The sequence below is a fragment of the Amblyomma maculatum genome, chromosome 9 (assembly GCF_055883805.1).
Source record: "Amblyomma maculatum isolate TAMU_Amacu chromosome 9, ASM5588380v1, whole genome shotgun sequence".
NCBI lineage: Eukaryota > Metazoa > Arthropoda > Arachnida > Ixodida > Ixodidae > Amblyomma > Amblyomma maculatum.
The window spans coordinates 66,799,235-66,815,682 of record NC_139352.1 but is presented as its reverse complement, the minus strand read 5'-3'; the positions used below and the strand labels follow the sequence as shown (position 1 = coordinate 66,815,682).

The 16,448-nt window shown below is 42.5% G+C and overlaps 1 protein-coding gene across 1 annotated transcript in view; it reads right to left on the bottom strand.

The window, feature by feature from the left end:
• Nucleotides 1-16,448, bottom strand: part of LOC146179280 (ATP-binding cassette sub-family C member 3-like) — a 42,137-nt gene that overhangs the window by 14,354 nt on the left and 11,335 nt on the right. The window contains exons 5-15 of the mRNA XM_084578946.1: nucleotides 16,174-16,235; nucleotides 14,918-15,034; nucleotides 13,672-13,803; nucleotides 11,330-11,492; nucleotides 8,901-9,158; nucleotides 8,089-8,292; nucleotides 5,694-5,840; nucleotides 4,628-4,724; nucleotides 2,576-2,778; nucleotides 1,564-1,740; nucleotides 668-835 (exon numbers count right to left, since the gene is read on the bottom strand). Of these exons, the coding sequence (XP_084435072.1) occupies nucleotides 668-835; nucleotides 1,564-1,740; nucleotides 2,576-2,778; nucleotides 4,628-4,724; nucleotides 5,694-5,840; nucleotides 8,089-8,292; nucleotides 8,901-9,158; nucleotides 11,330-11,492; nucleotides 13,672-13,803; nucleotides 14,918-15,034; nucleotides 16,174-16,235 (1,728 nt within the window). The remainder of the gene's footprint in view (nucleotides 1-667; nucleotides 836-1,563; nucleotides 1,741-2,575; nucleotides 2,779-4,627; nucleotides 4,725-5,693; nucleotides 5,841-8,088; nucleotides 8,293-8,900; nucleotides 9,159-11,329; nucleotides 11,493-13,671; nucleotides 13,804-14,917; nucleotides 15,035-16,173; nucleotides 16,236-16,448) is intronic.

The following is a 16,448-nucleotide window of genomic DNA, read 5'->3' as shown; positions in this document are numbered from 1 at the left end:
TTGCTAATAAGTTCGCTAATTACTTTGGTGTTTTCATAGCTCTGATTACTTTATTTCCACATTTTCGGCCTAAGCAAGTATTGTGCGTGCTCCAAACTGTATTCATTTTATGGCGAAAGCCATTAATGGCTCGTGCTGTCGTGGAAAAAAATGTCTCCAGCTTTTGCGGCAGCTCTGATTGGCTGAGGCGGGATTACGTCATAGAGGTCCCGAATAATCACAGAGCATTACCTAAGTATGCGCGAATGTATGCTTTATATGGCCATATGCCAATTAAAGGTCAATTACTATATTTATTCAATTATTGCTAATTATTGACTAATTAAGTAAATAATTACTAAAATAATCACTGATTATTCAATTTAATTTCATACTTAGTGTTTAATTATTCCTTCATTAACTAACGACATTTTGATTATTACAATAATTATAAATTAATGCCAGTTGCATGCAGAATGTGGCACTCGGGCTTTCGCCTTTCACTACTTTAGTCGCTGAAGTACCTCGTAATTTTTTTGTTTACATCTTTACTGTCTTCGTGCACTCCTGCGTCAGACGTCATTTCAGCTGTTTGAGCTGGACTGTTACGTACAGTTTTGTTTGGATCAGAAAAGTCTGGTAGCTAATCGCGTATAGCTACACAAATATGTGTTTGGTGAGACGTCACCTTGTTTCCCAGCATGCCTCGATTCCCGATGACATCCCTGAACACCCGGCTGCCGACGACTGGGTCCAAGGCACTCAGGGGGTCGTCCAGCAAGTACACGTCGCTTTGGCTATAAACTGCCCGAGCCAATGAAATGCGCTGCTTCTGTCCTCCGCTCAAGTTGGTCCCCTAATATCAGGAAGGAAACAATTCTTAGTAACTGCACACATCCTTGGATGTTAGAGACAGCGTCAGCTCGACGAAAATTATAAAAGGTTCAAGCGCTGGCGCCCAAGTAGCCTGGATGCTATACTTCAAAGGACTGAAGACCAAGGCGTACACAGATGTGAACATGCAGAGCGTTGCACAATTAGAGGCGCGCTGTAGAATGCTTCTGCCAGCTAAACCACGGAATCCTCGCAGTTCAAATTTCGCACAGAAATGGCATTTTGGCGTTAGTATTTTTTAATATCAATTTTGTTAAGGGTACTTGTCTGATTCAATCAAAAGAAGTCGGATGTCCTTACTATATGCGGCGGCGGCGAAGCAAAAGAAACCATCGCCCCAACGCTAACACCAGAGGCGACGGAAGGTTTTTGCACAAGATGGCGCGACCGGTGTTCGCGTTGGGGAAATGGTTTATTTTGCTTCGCCGCCGCCGCATACGGTAAGAACATTCTTCTTTTAATTGAATCAGGCCAGTACTCCAAACAGGCTTAGTAATAAAAATACTATCGAAAAAAAATGCCATTTTTGGGCTATGTTTGAACTGCGAGGATTCCGTGGTTTAGTAGGGAGAAGCATTTTAAAGCGCGCCTTTAATTGTGCAACAAGCTATAGGATATAAAATTTCGCCTCGTAAGTGCAAGGAAGGCTTCGGTAGTGTTCAAAAATGTTCAGAGAAGATATTTTGTTACCTTTTCACCGACTTCAGTCATGTCTCCTGACGGAAGCTTGTTGATGTCATTCATCAACTGGCAACTGCGAATAACTTGTTCGTAGAAGGCAGGATGCACCGGCTTGCCATAGGTGATGTTGTCTCTTATCGTCATGTTGTGCACATTCGGCAGCTGTGGCGCGAAGGCTACTCGGCCCTGAAATTTAATTGGCATTTTTTTTCAGCGTTAGCTTTTCAGTAATAAAAAGATCCCTGTTAAGAAGAGTGCAAGTGTTGTGAAAATTGGAGTGCCCTAACACGATGTGATGCGACAGATCAAGCAAGTGCATGTTCGAAACAACTACCAAGTTCAAATATTCGTATTTACCCTAATGTAGTCGCCTTTGAGACTCAAGGGAAGTTATTTTACAAAAGAAGGCTAGAGCATTTTGAAAACAACTTTCAAGGTCAAATATCCGTACTGAATTAATATTTTTCGTTGGGTTAGTTAGACCATAAGCTCAAATGTAGTTGCCCGACGGTGACACATAGAAGTGACTGAAAAGAGCGCTGCTTTTCTTTTTTTTTTTTGTCACGTTTTCATTTCACCTTCCATCAAAGTCATTTGCGCTGATTTATTGATATCAAATAATCCTGTTTAGCCTAAATAAGCCGCCTTTAGACTCAAGGCGTGAAGGACACCTAGAATAGAGTCCACACTATATCACACAAACTGACATGGAGGTACGATTAGAAAGTACACCAAAACCGTTTTGTACTGCATAAGAGGTAGTCAATGCGCCTCACTGCAGCGAGCGAAATTAAAATAATGTATAGTATTTCTTGTTAGGAGTGTTTTGCATAATAAAAAATATTTTGCGACACAAAGTAAATTTAAGGACTGTCCACATTTTTTAACATGTACGTTTTTGCTGATTTCTTGCGTTTACAACCGATATAACTTTCAGCAGAGATCGGTGCTCCAGTGACGCTGACTGGAGTAAAAAATTTCAAACATTATCCAACTGTAGCTTTAATATAATTTCACTTACAATGCAGGTAACTTTCCCTTGTATCAAGTGCATGTCGCCCAAAATAGCAGCCAGGAGAGATGACTTGCCGCACCCTACGAAGCCCACGATGCCAATCAAAGAACCGGGCTCAACATTCAGGTCGATGTCTTGAAGATTAGGTTCCGATATACTGTCGTCCTGCTCAGTCCATGAAAATGAGCATTTCTCTAGCGCCAAGGTGCCTGGGCGCACGCGGTGAAAACCAATTTTAAGATTAGATTAGGACAGCATTTAACAAAGAACAAAATTGGTTATTCCTTTAAGTGAGTAATAGCTAGATTCTAGCTAAATAAATAAAATCTAATTCGTCATCAGTACGTGCAAAGCGTCAATAGTTTGAATCCCAAGTTAACGAATAGTTTCAATAACCGAAAACATATATAGAAAGTGAATACATTGTTTCCTGATGGTTTGGTTTGGTTTGGTTTGGTTTGGTTTGTGGGGCTAAACGTCCCAAAGCGACTCAGGCTATGAGAGACGCCGTAGTGGAGGACTCCGGAAATTTTGACCACCTGGGGTTCTTTAACGTGCACTGACATCGCACAGCACACGGGCACCTTGCTTTTCGCCTCCATCGAAAAGCAGCCGCCGATGTGTAGCCATTCTCAGCCTCGTCTATACTGCTCAGCTCAGGAAGAAGCCCGGCGGAGCTTCTTCGAACACAGTAATTGCTCGTGAAAAGCGACCGCACATCGTCGTAGCTATCGCCGCAGCCGACCACCCCGTGTTTTGTGCATTGCATATCACTATCTTCATCAACTTCAACCGTGCACAATTAATCAAAATGCAGAGCTGTTGCTTTGTCCTCTTCAGGTATACCAGAGGTGAGAGACAGCTTAACTAATCACTGAGCGAACACCCAATGTTTGATGGGCCCAAAACGTAAGGCTTACATTGTGAAATTTGAGTATTGAGTTGACCCACGTTGAAAACCTTCTTGGCCCACCCCCAAAATGTACTTGGCTCACGCCACTATTTCAGTGGCCCATCGCCAAAATTAGGTCAGATTGTGCTTGAGTGTATGTGGACAGCGGAGATTTAGTCTATTTCACACAAAAGTCCGTCGGTTGGCGGAATCTCTCTCTCTCTCTCTCTCTCTCTCTCTCTCGTTTGTCTCTCATTTGTTTTCTTACCAGAAACAAGCGTATACCGGTAACAGCTACGCGTTTTACGATGTCACGAGTGAGAACGTTGCTGTTGCGGCCTGTTTTAGGACACGGAACTGGCAGTCGTGTGGTGTTTTCAATATTTAGCGAGGCTTCATTTTCGAAAATTACAGGGACCACGCTAAGGCTGTCTCAACAGAAGGCACTGTGTGGTATATCATTTTAATAGTGTTCGACAACTTTCCTGCTGACACTTGAAATTTAAAACCATATTTGTAAAGGTTCGTTCGTTCCTGTAAACCAATTTAAAAAGTAGTCTAGATAAAAAACTACCAGCTGGTACTTCACCAAACTTACCAAACACCTAGTGATATTAATCTGAATCCAGCTAGAAAAAACGCTTTATTATTTTGATTCATTTTATCTGGGAAAACCTGTATCTTTAAATGTGACTGAATAATTAACCTTCCAAGAGTCTAGGAATTTTCGCACGCACATGCGAGCAATTATAATGCTCTACAAAATTTAATTACTCTAAATATCAACTACTTATGTAACGCCCACCTGTCTACAGTTTGAGGCCCCAAATTTGGCCAATATACCGCCCCCCCCCCCCCCCCCCCCCGCCAAACAGAAAGAACTCGCCACGAATTCTTACTCTGCGTTTAAAAATTGTCGTCTAGTATGTCGCGCACAACGTACAGGAAGAATAGTGAATGAAAGGACTAAATGCTTGTTTTTGTTTGCTTCCTAAGCCTACCTTGCGAGGTCTCTAGAATAAGTTAGGTCACGGAGTTCATTTCTTTCAATCTAAGTGTGTCGCGCACAACGGCATCTTTGCGCTGTTTCATTTCAGGCAATTGAGAATGAAATAATTATTGCAAATGATGAGGATCGGCATGATATCATTATCTACAGAAGTTACCTTTTCTAGTCGAAAACTGATCGCTAGGGTCACTTTTCTGTTCCTGTTGCTCCTTTGCTGTACAGAAGTCAGCTATCCGTTTGAATGCCAGAGAAGCCTGAAATGGTACAGCAATAAAACAAAAACAAAAAATCAGAAAAAGAAATATTGTGAGATGCCCGCGTGAAGTAATAATTGCCGTGTATGCCGGGTGTTTTTATTCTTAATCTGCAGGTTTTTTTCTTTAAATGTACGGGAGATACTTTTCTGCAATCTTCGTATAATAAACAAAATGATTTTACGAGTATTTAATTCAAGTTATGTATTTTACTCTTCATCTTGAATTTTAAAATGCACTTATATATTGCGGTTAGAAGGCTGTTAGCATCGAATATCAATACGAGGCTTTTCCCAATTTCAGATTTCCAAATAGACGTCGCTGAAAGTGGTATAGCCGCCAGAATCATGTCAACTTCTCTTACATCATTGAATACTCTAACTACGTCCGTATTTTATGTTTTAATGCGAGTGACGTTATTTTTAAAACTGCAGTACTGGTAAGCAAGCTCAACAAGCTTTGAAATGCGCAACCTTCGCGCTCGATATTTCTAACCACATTATTAATCTGGTAAAAAAAAAAGAGAACTGATTTTGGATGTTACGGTGTTGAATTTCAGTAAAATAAATTGCCTCTTACAATAAAATAAATAAAAATTTAATTTTTTATTCTTAGTAATTACTCGCCCAATCACAAAGTTCGATCACTTATGTGATGTCTGCCTTGCTTAAAGGCACATCATCACAAACCCCAAAGGCGTATCGATCATATTCTTGAAAGTATTATTTTGTAAATTTGTACATGGACGAAATAAAAAAACACCATGCCCCCCCTCAACCTTACCCCCGGTTTTGCCGCAGCTCTTGACTAAAGAGACAGTTTTTTTTTTTTTTTCTTTTTGCATACGCCTGTCTGGTCAACCTTGAAATAGTCGTATCCGGGCTTCCTTGCAGCTGTTCGGGAGTGCCCCGCTGCACCACAATTTGAAGTGTTTCCCCCATTCGGTTAGAAAACGAAGTGCTGTCTTACTTGGCTGAAGTTCCTAAGCGCCTGTCCGCAGCCGCTCATCGTGAGGTCTACCATGTACAGCAGGGAGACGCAGGAAAAAGAGAGCGCCGGAGTGAGCACAATGTCCGGTTCCAGTGTGTACAGAGTGGCGAAGAGGATGATCATGAGCTAAAAATAGATTGCCACGTCCAGATTATATTTCAAAATGACTCAAAACGTCTGGAGTAGCAACGCTTTTCGAAATTGAAAGAGGAGGTGAATGCCTGTAAAAATAAACTCACCAATTTTGCCAGCTAAATCCTCTAATCGTGGTAATATCTATCTATGTCGAATTAAAGCCGCCTGGCGTTTCCAAGCGTTTTGTTTCCAACTGGCCCTTTTATCATTTCGCATTAACTTTCTCCTCTTTAGGTGAATTAAAGTGTGTTATACACCAAGTCTGTATCTAATTTAGTCTTATTTTCGTTTCTTGCCGTTACCTTTAATTCCCAACAAAATTCAACCATTGCATTCCGTTCAAATAAATATATAAGTAAATGTTGGCCGTTTTCTTTGTCGTACAACTCTGCGCAGGCCATAATATAAGTTCAATTACACTATATCTGTAGAATTACAGTGACAGGCAACATATGCTGCCATACTTAGAAAGCAATTTTTTTTTTTTTTTTACAGTTCGATGAGTTGCATGGATTCAAAAGCGTGATACATGCGCATAAAGAAATTCTTATACGTTTTAGCACCAGTTTTTAAAATGGGTACGCAATTGTACAAAAAAATCCCAGCATGCACGAGAACCAAAAATCACAGCAAAAATCAATGATTGCATTCCGTTGTGCAAACATATTCGGCGATGAGGCGATTTTCAGCAAGATGTCAAACTTCATAAGCTTTTATCCGCCCATGACACCAAGCTGCGTTGCGCTTGATTTCTACCTATTGCCGCCCCTCAGTATGACGTCATCACGGGCCGAGTACCCTGCGCTGCACAGTGCAGTGAAGTCTGAATGCTATCGGAACCTTAATCAGCGATAACGTCATTACTGAAAGACTAGTCCGAATAGCATTCGTGTGCGTGTACCCTGCAACGTTCCCACATTCTATCCTTTCAAGCTCATCGAATTCTGATTTTCCTCCTCTTAGGTGATATACTAGCCCAGCAGCTCGATAACTATGAATGCCAGTGCTTTATCCAGAAAGTATGATACCTATAGTAGGTATTTTAAAATAAAACTGGCGACCCCCCTCTACGGCATCTCGTTCCCGCTCAAAATACTCTGTTCGGAAGTACCTGAAAACCCAGCCACCCACCAGCTTCTCGCAGCATATCGCAACCATCTTTTTCTTCATTACTTTAACATATGTATATAATTGATAACCCGGTATATTGCTTTTTGAAATCTAACTTTTCCACGAGATAAAGGCGAAAAACGTACATACACGGGAACGCACCTCGAAATAACTGGACATATGTCTGGTATTTTATCTCTTTTTTACTAGTATGTAGTTAGTGAAATCTACGAGATTCCTAGTGTAAGCTTGCATATTTCGGCAGCTGGAAACATTTAAAAACGTTTAAAAAAATACTGAGAGGTAGTTGGGCTTAGCCTTCAAGTCTATGCGGCGGCAACACTGATGGTTCCCGTCTGCCGGCTCCCGACTTCCGTAAGCTCGTTAGCGTAAATTGTGACTAGCTTACTTACTGGTTGATTTAGTTACTTTATGAGGTTTAATTTCCGAAAGTGACTCAGGCTATTAGAGGAGGACTCCGCGAATTTCTGCCACGTGAGGTTCTATACGTGCACTGATATTAAAGAACCCCAGGTGGTCGAAATTTCCGGAGCCTTACACTTAATTACTAATCTCTTGATTGGTGCCTCTATTACCTCTCAGTTTGTCATAAACATACATTAGTATGCTAAATCATGTGCAATACTATTCGACAAAGTTATAAAGCCTCGCTTTAACCATTCGTATAGGTAGGTACCTGCGTGGCATAAAGGTAGCGTACCTGACTCGAAAGTCAATGACCCCGGGTAACATTCACATATCAAATTCCCATCTTAAAGGAACTCTCCCAGTTGGCAGCTCCTGCCAATTCGCTAGCCATTCATTAACTGACAACAACGACCTGCTTGAGGCATGCTCTTTTTATCACTCCCAACGTCGACAAAGGCAACGCCGAATTTTCTTTATCACTTAAGTCTTAAAGTTAACATTCAAGTGTACACGAGAAACAACGTTTGGGCGGGCGCAACAACTTGCACTGACATCGTTTAAAGAAACCTCAGTCTGGGAGCTCCCTCGTCCAATAGCTTACACTGGTGATCTAGCACGATAACAATGGGTGACAAGAAATGGAAGGTGAAGTCAACGAGTGATCCGCGCCCCTTGAATCCTCTGCAAAAAAGACACTGACCACAGAGCTGGTAGAGCTGTATATGCAGTCCAGGATTGCGTCCAGCAAGTTCACACGGAGCAGCCATTTCATCTCGACTGCCCTGGAACGCTCCACGTTCTCCTGCAAGGCGTCCTCCCAGGCATACATCTTCACCACACGTATGGTAGACATAAGGTCCGAGGTGGCCTTCAGCCGTTCGTCACGAGCCTGGATCGCCTTTTTCTGAAAGCGAAACATATCCATGCCAAGGAGAGGCTAAATTAAACCACACTGAGGAAGACATTTCATGTTCCTTGTACACTGCCGCATTTTAGGCTTCGTTAAAATTTCAGTTCTCCCACTCTCAACTGTACGCCACGCAGCGACATCTAGCTCTGACGAATCTGAGCCCCAAGAAATCATTCGGTCGGCTCAGTGGTCACTGTCACAGCGTCGGGGGTGACGAGGCAGCCCATTATGAAAACCTGACACACATTTTTGTCGTCAATCACATCCTTGAACAATTTTTGGAATTGAAATTCCAATTACAGGAACGCCAACTGCTTTATTGTGCAGTATTGTGTCATCGCAACATGGCTGACTCCACCTCAACGACACTCGTGACGTATAATGTAATACAATTCGACCATCATTACAGCAGGGCTGCACAGTGCTATTGTCTTTTTGACATGGTTAAAAATTACAAGGTCTTTTCTGACAAGAGTAAAGGATTTCAGAAGTTTAAAGGCTGCACGCCAGAGAAGGCGGCACACACAGGTGTCCAATATACAACGGCATTTTGCCCGTGGAAAAATAGTTTAATATTCCTTCCACGAGTGTACCATGCTCACCCAGAACAGCTTCTGGACGAAAGAGGTGATGAAGGGCAGCAGAATAACAACGGAAACCCAAGCAGCGCAGCAGAGAGACGGCCACAGGCCGGCCCGGCTGCCCAGCATCCAGAAGAGGAATGGAAATAGCAAGGCACCCATCAGTGGCACTGGCATGGAGAATGAGCAAACGGCGACCAATGGACAGTCCACGCTAAGCAGCGAGCTGATGTAGCCAGTCGGGTAGCGTTCCTTGGAGCTCGCTGTCATGGCGGTCACCTGTAAAAGTTGGTTGGTTGGTTTGTGGGGTGTAACGTCCCAAAGCAACTCAGGCTATGAGAGACGCCGTAGTGGAGGACTCCGGAAATTTCGACCACCCGGGGTTCTTAAACGTGCGCTGACATCGTAAGGTGTTCGCCGTTAAGAATATGACAGGATAGCGTTTCACACGCACGGCAGATATTGAATAAAATTACATTTTAATTTTTATTTCTTTTTATTACTTATTACCGATACTTAGCTTTAGCAAATATTGGCTCTCCAGTCTGTGCTGTGTGACACCTCTGAACGCATTTTACAGTTTTTCATTTATTTCAAATACTTAATTTATCAATTACACAATATAAATTTAATTAATTAGCCTCTTGAAGCATTGGCGTTTCATTCGGAGCCTTTTACACATCTGAAAAACATTTTTCATTACTTTCATTCATCCACTAACCAATTTATTGCAACGATTTCATGAACTCGTCATCGCCTATTACACACCAATCAATCATCAAACAATGGCACCACAACGTACCATAATACGATATTTTTACGCAGCCCCCGATTATTTTCAACACGTGCTGCCGGCTACTAACACCATGCGGACTGCTTTTCGACCGAACGAGCTGTATAAGCGATCGCTTAAAAGTGATAGAGTAAGTTGTAAACGGCGGGACAGAGGAGGGAACGGAGACAGAATCGTCAGCGTCGCCGTCGCTGTGACCGGTGAGCAGCTCTTTACTTGCCCACTGGGCCACTATAAAATAATTTGCACTGGCCAACATACGGCGCAATAACCTGCTTGGCCTCCCGTAACTCGTCATGTTTATCCGGAGCAATTATATCGTGGATAGTTTGGTGAATAGCAGCGCTAGGATCCCGAGGGACCCATTAACTCTGTCACATTCCACTCTTCAAGGCGAAGTTATCATGCACTAAGGATAGTGCGCACCGCGTGGCATCCTTATCGCAAATGGCAAATGCCAACCTGGTGCACGAAATTCTGCTCAGCTTTGAGCAAATTTTCATAGTCATGTAGCATAATGAAGCCTTGGATAGCTCCGTATTGAAGGCCTCTGGTTCCGTGAACGGCAGCGTGTGAATCCTATCACGTTAAGGTGCCTCTGTATAATATAGACCCCAAGCATTTGCGTGGCACTCTCAGAGAACACATCAGAGTGGCGGAACTGGATGCTCCCTGCGTAAAGGTCAGCCTAAAGTACCCATCAAAGTGTTTGGTACTACAGATGAAGTTGTAGAATTGTGCACTTTAAATTGGACACCGGCTTGCTGCTAATGGCTGCCTACTATTCACCTACAGCACTCATTCAAATACATTGTACACTTCCTGCGCCACGCATAAACCGCATAAAGATACCGTCAGTAATGAAAAGCTTCAGTATAGATATGAAAACAAACAAGAACTTCCTAACATTTATGCCCTCAAAAAAAAAAAAAAAAAAAAACATTTCTCTCCCCCGTAACTCCTAGCACTGCTTGGACGATCTGGTGAAACATATGTATAGACCTCCCCTTTCAGAACGAGGCACTGGTGGAGCAAGCCGAACATAACTATTCATTTCTCCTACCACAAGGCTTCCATCATGACAGTAACACACTAGGAAAAAATGTTATTTGAAGAAAAAGTATATGTAGAAAATTTATTGTGCTTTGTAACTGTGTATACCTGCATAACCCTAAATTTGTTTCCCGCACTGTAACACAAAATCAAAACGTGTAAACAGCTGCGCTCAAGTTTTGGATTACCGACTATTGTAATCATCGGTTGATTTCTTTAGTTGAAAAGAATAACCAGCACACTGTCCTCAGCCACCATTTAGGTGAGTAACATGAAATATCAAAAATATTTTCTCGGAAGGGGTCTTTTTTTTTTTTCATTTCAGCAAATGAAACATAGCTGATGTCCTGAAGAGAATATCATTCTTTAAATAGCTGTGCCATGGGCTTATATAGTCCGCACATGGAGTCACTGTAACTTCCAGCATGTCTTGTTTGACGCTATAAATGAATTTGTTTCCTGAATGTGGATTATTCTAAATGCCTTTTACCATGACATGATAATTCGCGACTTAAAGATAAAGCAGCATGCTACACTTCTTTACTGATTACCGGAGTGCCTGCGAAGTAGCACGGCCAATCAGGAAAAAGCTTTCTCTTGGTACCTTTTTATAGACGAGTCCTTGAAGCATGCCGCGGGCTCTACCACCCATGAAGTGCAGCACGTCCATTTGATAGCACGAGATAAAGAATTCGAAAGTTGTCGTCGCCGCAAACAGTAGCACTGCCGACGTCATTCCGACATTATCATGGCTGTTTATCAGCAGTCTGCGTAAGAAACGAAAAGGTATTCGAAGATAACAAAAATTAGGAGGACGCCTAAGCTTCGCCTTAAGCAGACACAATAACGCTTTTAAAACCGCTTTTATCTTCCTGCGTCACAAACACACGTTAGTGAGCCATGCGTATAACAGCGCGTTCCATAGGTGTGCCCCTCGAAAACACTTGATATCAAGCACCCTTCGTGTAGTGTAGCTGCTTAAATACTAAATCCATTATTACTATTGCTGTTCAGTATTTTCTACCACAGGGTTTCGATACAAGCGTAAAATAAAATAGGGCTAATGGGGTAGCCCAGACGTACATAACGCTATGCGCTAACGGGGACCCCAGACTCTTGTTAATGATAAGCTCGTCGCGCAGTTTCGGTACGCCAAGGCAACCTTCTCATTGATAACTGAACTGACATCCAATACAGTCTAAAACTAAAACAAAATGTCATGAGAAGCAGAATAGAACGTCAGCAGCAGGACGAATCTTTTCGGGACAGCAACTAATAACGAGGGGCTGGGACTGGGGCATCTCTTTTTAAGGCATTCGGTGGACTCTTGATTTGTTTTTCCGAGATGTGGCAGGTACGATAACGCGCACTGTGTGTCAGGAGAGGCTGCGGCACGTGCTTGCGGAGTTGTCCACCAAGGAGGTGTTCGGGGGAGGGGGGTTGCTCTAAGCAAGTGCAAGGTTTTTTTATGCGTGTCTTCCAAATATTATTTCCATGAAGTGGAAAGAAAAATCTGCAACAAATAAAAAATGCAGGTGCCGTCCGGAGAAAAGACCACTGTTTATGCTACACGCCGGAATGCTACCAGCTAAAATCATTTTTACTAGGGAAAAAACTGTTTTTACCGAGGGGAACACATTGTTTAATTTACTAGCAGCCAGAAACAATGGGTCATGCATTTTGTATTTTTGTGAAGGGGTTTATTTTTGACATGTGATACAAGAACTAGGAATTCGGTATTTGGGCACAGACAACGAGGATGGGGTAAGTTTCACTTTTTTTTTTTTTGCAAGAATGCGGGTAGTAGTGCTGCAGCGCTGAAAATCGTGTACATGCCAGAAATTGAGCCACCATTCTTCCGTTTCTCAACCGAGCGCGCTGACAAGTACTCTAGGCCGACTTCGCATATGAACGTGTCCCCAATTCTCCTTGTCTAGCGTAAGGAAGCCGGTGGGTGCCGATGGAAACGACCACAGTGGTAGTAAGCAAGAAAAGAATACATAAAGTGAACAAAAATGCAAGTAAACGCCAATGAAAGGGTTTCGAAATCTGCGCATCCAAAATTAATAACAAAGCAAAGCCTATGAATCTCCCGCCATACAGACGCGTGGCGCCATCTAGCGAGGTTGATAAAAGACGCCACAGCACAGCAAAGCAAAAGCTATGGGGAACACTAACAGAATTCTAGCCTTTAATTATGGGACGCGACAATCCATGCGGTTCTCCTTTCGCGACGTGCACTTTGCTACACGGTTAATCAGCAATCTCTCGCTCGAGTAGTGCCTCTATTATCTTACACATTCATCGACATCCCGCATTACAAAGAAGCGCAAGTGGTCCTGTTCTGTGCATTGTCAATGCACGCTACATAGCCCCAAGTAGCCGAGGTTACCTAGAAGCCACCCCTACGGCTTTCGTCATAGCCAGAGTCGCTTTGGAACGTTAAACCCCATTACCCAGCCATTAGCATGCACTCACATGCTGCCACAAATGCTGCACGACGTAAATACACGACCCGCTTAGAGCAAGCCTTTCCAACATGCCTGCATGACCTAGGGGCAGCGAGCTTTACATGGGATACGAGTGCCCCGGGTTCGATTGCCACCTCACCCACCCAATCTAACCATCTCCATGAGCTGGCAGCGCCTGAAACGGCATCGTAACTGGTCTAATGACACCACATAAGCAGCTGACTAATCAGTGCAGTCTTGCGTCCAGACTACCTTCCACCACAGACATGCTTCTAATTTTTCGTTCACAACAACGGCAACGTCGATGCTGGACTTTCGGAGAAAAGGACCTTAAACGCTAACGCGTTATAATGCGCCTTCATCTAACAGCAAATACTGTTTATTGCGTTTTATATTGAAGTAGATAAAGAAAATGCACGAAGCAGGATCGAGAAAGAGCATAGTCGCGTTTAGGCAAGCTGCTCGCAACACTTACTCAAGCGCCGGTACTCTGCCATATATAGCGCCGTAGTACGCGGCTGTGACCAAGAAAACTCGCAGTGCGTCCACCCACAGGACTTTGATCACGAGAGCCACGAACTTTCCTCGGTGTCCCGGCGAAATTGGCCTGAAGGAAAACAACAAGTGTGAGTGAGAGCTGCGCGAGTTAAATAATTATCCATCTCAAAATCAAATATTTGTGCAGCCCAATTCTTGGCCGATCCTCCTGTTGTGTGGGTATGCACTATCAATTTAGAGGAGAACAACAACAAAAACAAGACCGCTGCAGCTAAACTTAGCACATCAGACTAGGTACACTACTTGTTTCAAATGTGCATATAACTAAATAGTTTAGAGTTGGTAATAGCTGTCATTCTTAATTTGTAGACATATTCATCGGAAAGCAAACTTTCACGCTATGGGCTATTTTTATATGCAAGCCAGAATGAAATGAAATCGTTCAATGAAAAAAAGCTACTCCCAGATATTAAATATTTATTCATGTTTTCTTCAGTGTTCCAGTAATATAGTTGACCCACGCAGATAATTACGCGTAGCTTCTGCTTTCGTGTTAGAAGCGTCATCAATAACAATTTGAGCTTCTGATTCATTTAAAGTTTGAGTGCAGAGCTTATATTTCGTATTGGGAGGCCCGCAATGACGAAGCAGCGCTGCACTGTGGGTTAATTACAACTGTGGGTAATTACATTTGTGGTTAATTACAACTGTCTCGCCATCCTATTAGTGGCACGGGCAGAGGCATATTATTTTCTATTACTTTTGGGTAGCTTCACCATAATATATGTCTACCCGTCCTTTAATTTGCATGTATCACAGCATATTTCTGGCGCGCTATCGCATAAATGCCTTCGCCGCAGCAAAGTATTAACCTGAAACCTCTAGACAGGTAGTAGCACGTCACAGCCGATCGGCAACATCTATCAGGCAAGGGTAATATTTTCAATCTGAACATCGTCAAGACCTTCTCTTTATGAAAAGTATCAGAAATATAGCTACCTTGTGAACTGTTGAAAAACAACATGAAGAGCAGAAAAATGTTCACACATATATCTAATATTATGTCTATATCCACAAATATCTGCGAGATTTGTGTCCACGAATATGTGTACTCAGAGTAGAAACACGCGGAACTGATACACTAAGTCCATAGAGGTATTTAGCTTGGCATAGTGTATACATATTGCAATAATTATTTACATATGAACCAGAGCATAGCTTACTTTATTGTAAATTTGGATGTGAGTATTTGAACAAGGTGTTTTGAACGCAGTCCTCTTCGCAACAGTGGGATTCGCGCCGACGCTGAGACGCCCCGCCGAAGCGTGTCTTTGAAGAGCCTGTGAATTAAAGAAAACTTAAGGTCAAACATCGCACACTCCTTTAGAAAGTACCAAGTAATTTGGTCGCCAGACAACAACCAGTGATCTTGCGGTATCCACAGGCTTCCAGTGAAGCGCAGTTTTCTTGTGTAACCAAACAACGTGAATGGTATACGTTGTCTTGAAAGCTGCAGCTTAGGAGCTTCCTAAGGACGCATCTATTAGTTAAGTTTAGCGTGGCTTTTCTATGCAAATTTTTGGCTTTGTGAGCTTAATTGCCTCCTTTTATACCCCTCACTTTGAAGCTGCCTCTCATGAGGCTACGTCTCGTTGCGTTACTACCAAACCACTGCTTTCTCTTACACACTGGCACGCCTTGTCACTGTGTTACGGTCACATTTCATCTGTATTCTAGGAGCTAAACTCGACAGCATCTTCGCTCATTTGGAGATAACGGCAGATGTTTGCGACCGTTTGTATACTGTCATGGTATTAAGGCATTGAAACCCCTTGTTGCGATCATCGATTTCGTAAAACAACATATAACATTTCCTGTCATAGCAACTTATTTTCGTGTAACCTAACCTCCCTGTAGCATCACAAGATATTCTGATATTAACACAAGTTTCACTAATATTTCACAATTGCTTCTCACAGCTAAAGAACCAGTTCTTTCATGTCAACATGTGCCTTAACAATCCAGAAAGGTATATCCATCACATCAAACCGCGCGCGAAAACACCGGAACAGAAAAAGGACGACACACAACAGCACACAGGATATGTCTCAATCTGTCAGCCACCATTATTAACCTTTTTATTTTATGTTTTGTCCCTCTTTGGAGCAGCAAGCTGAGTGGGTGTTCTTTCGACTGACGTGTAAATCCTGTCCCAAATTCCAAGTTCCGTTATATGGCGTCACATCGTTTTATAATTCAAATATTTAGTCGTTAGGTTAGCAATCGGTCTAACATTACACTGTGATTCTTTTTCACGCCGAGTAGTATTGTCTTCTTTCCTCACCTTTGTTTCCTTTCAAGTTCCTTTGTGATAGACTGATTATGTATGCGGCCTTTACTGAATGCAGAATAAGAGGTTAAATTACACAGATGATATTGTCCACTAGAACGAAGAAAATTTCTATCGCAGTGCACTTACGGAAACAAGGCTGAGCAGGCTTGTCGACCAAGTGGTGACGTTGAATCTTCGTCCGATAATTTCTGTTACATAATGAAATACAGAAAACAAGCAGAAAAATTTTACAACATTATCAACATCTCGCGGTGCACAGTTGAATCTCAAGAAGAGATAACATCGGTGGACACGACGGAGTCCCTAGAAGCTGTGTGAAATTTTCTCTAGGAGTCAGCAGTTACTCTTTTTGGGTCATTGAATTTCTTCACATCAAAGTCTGGAGACACCAAACTTCATTC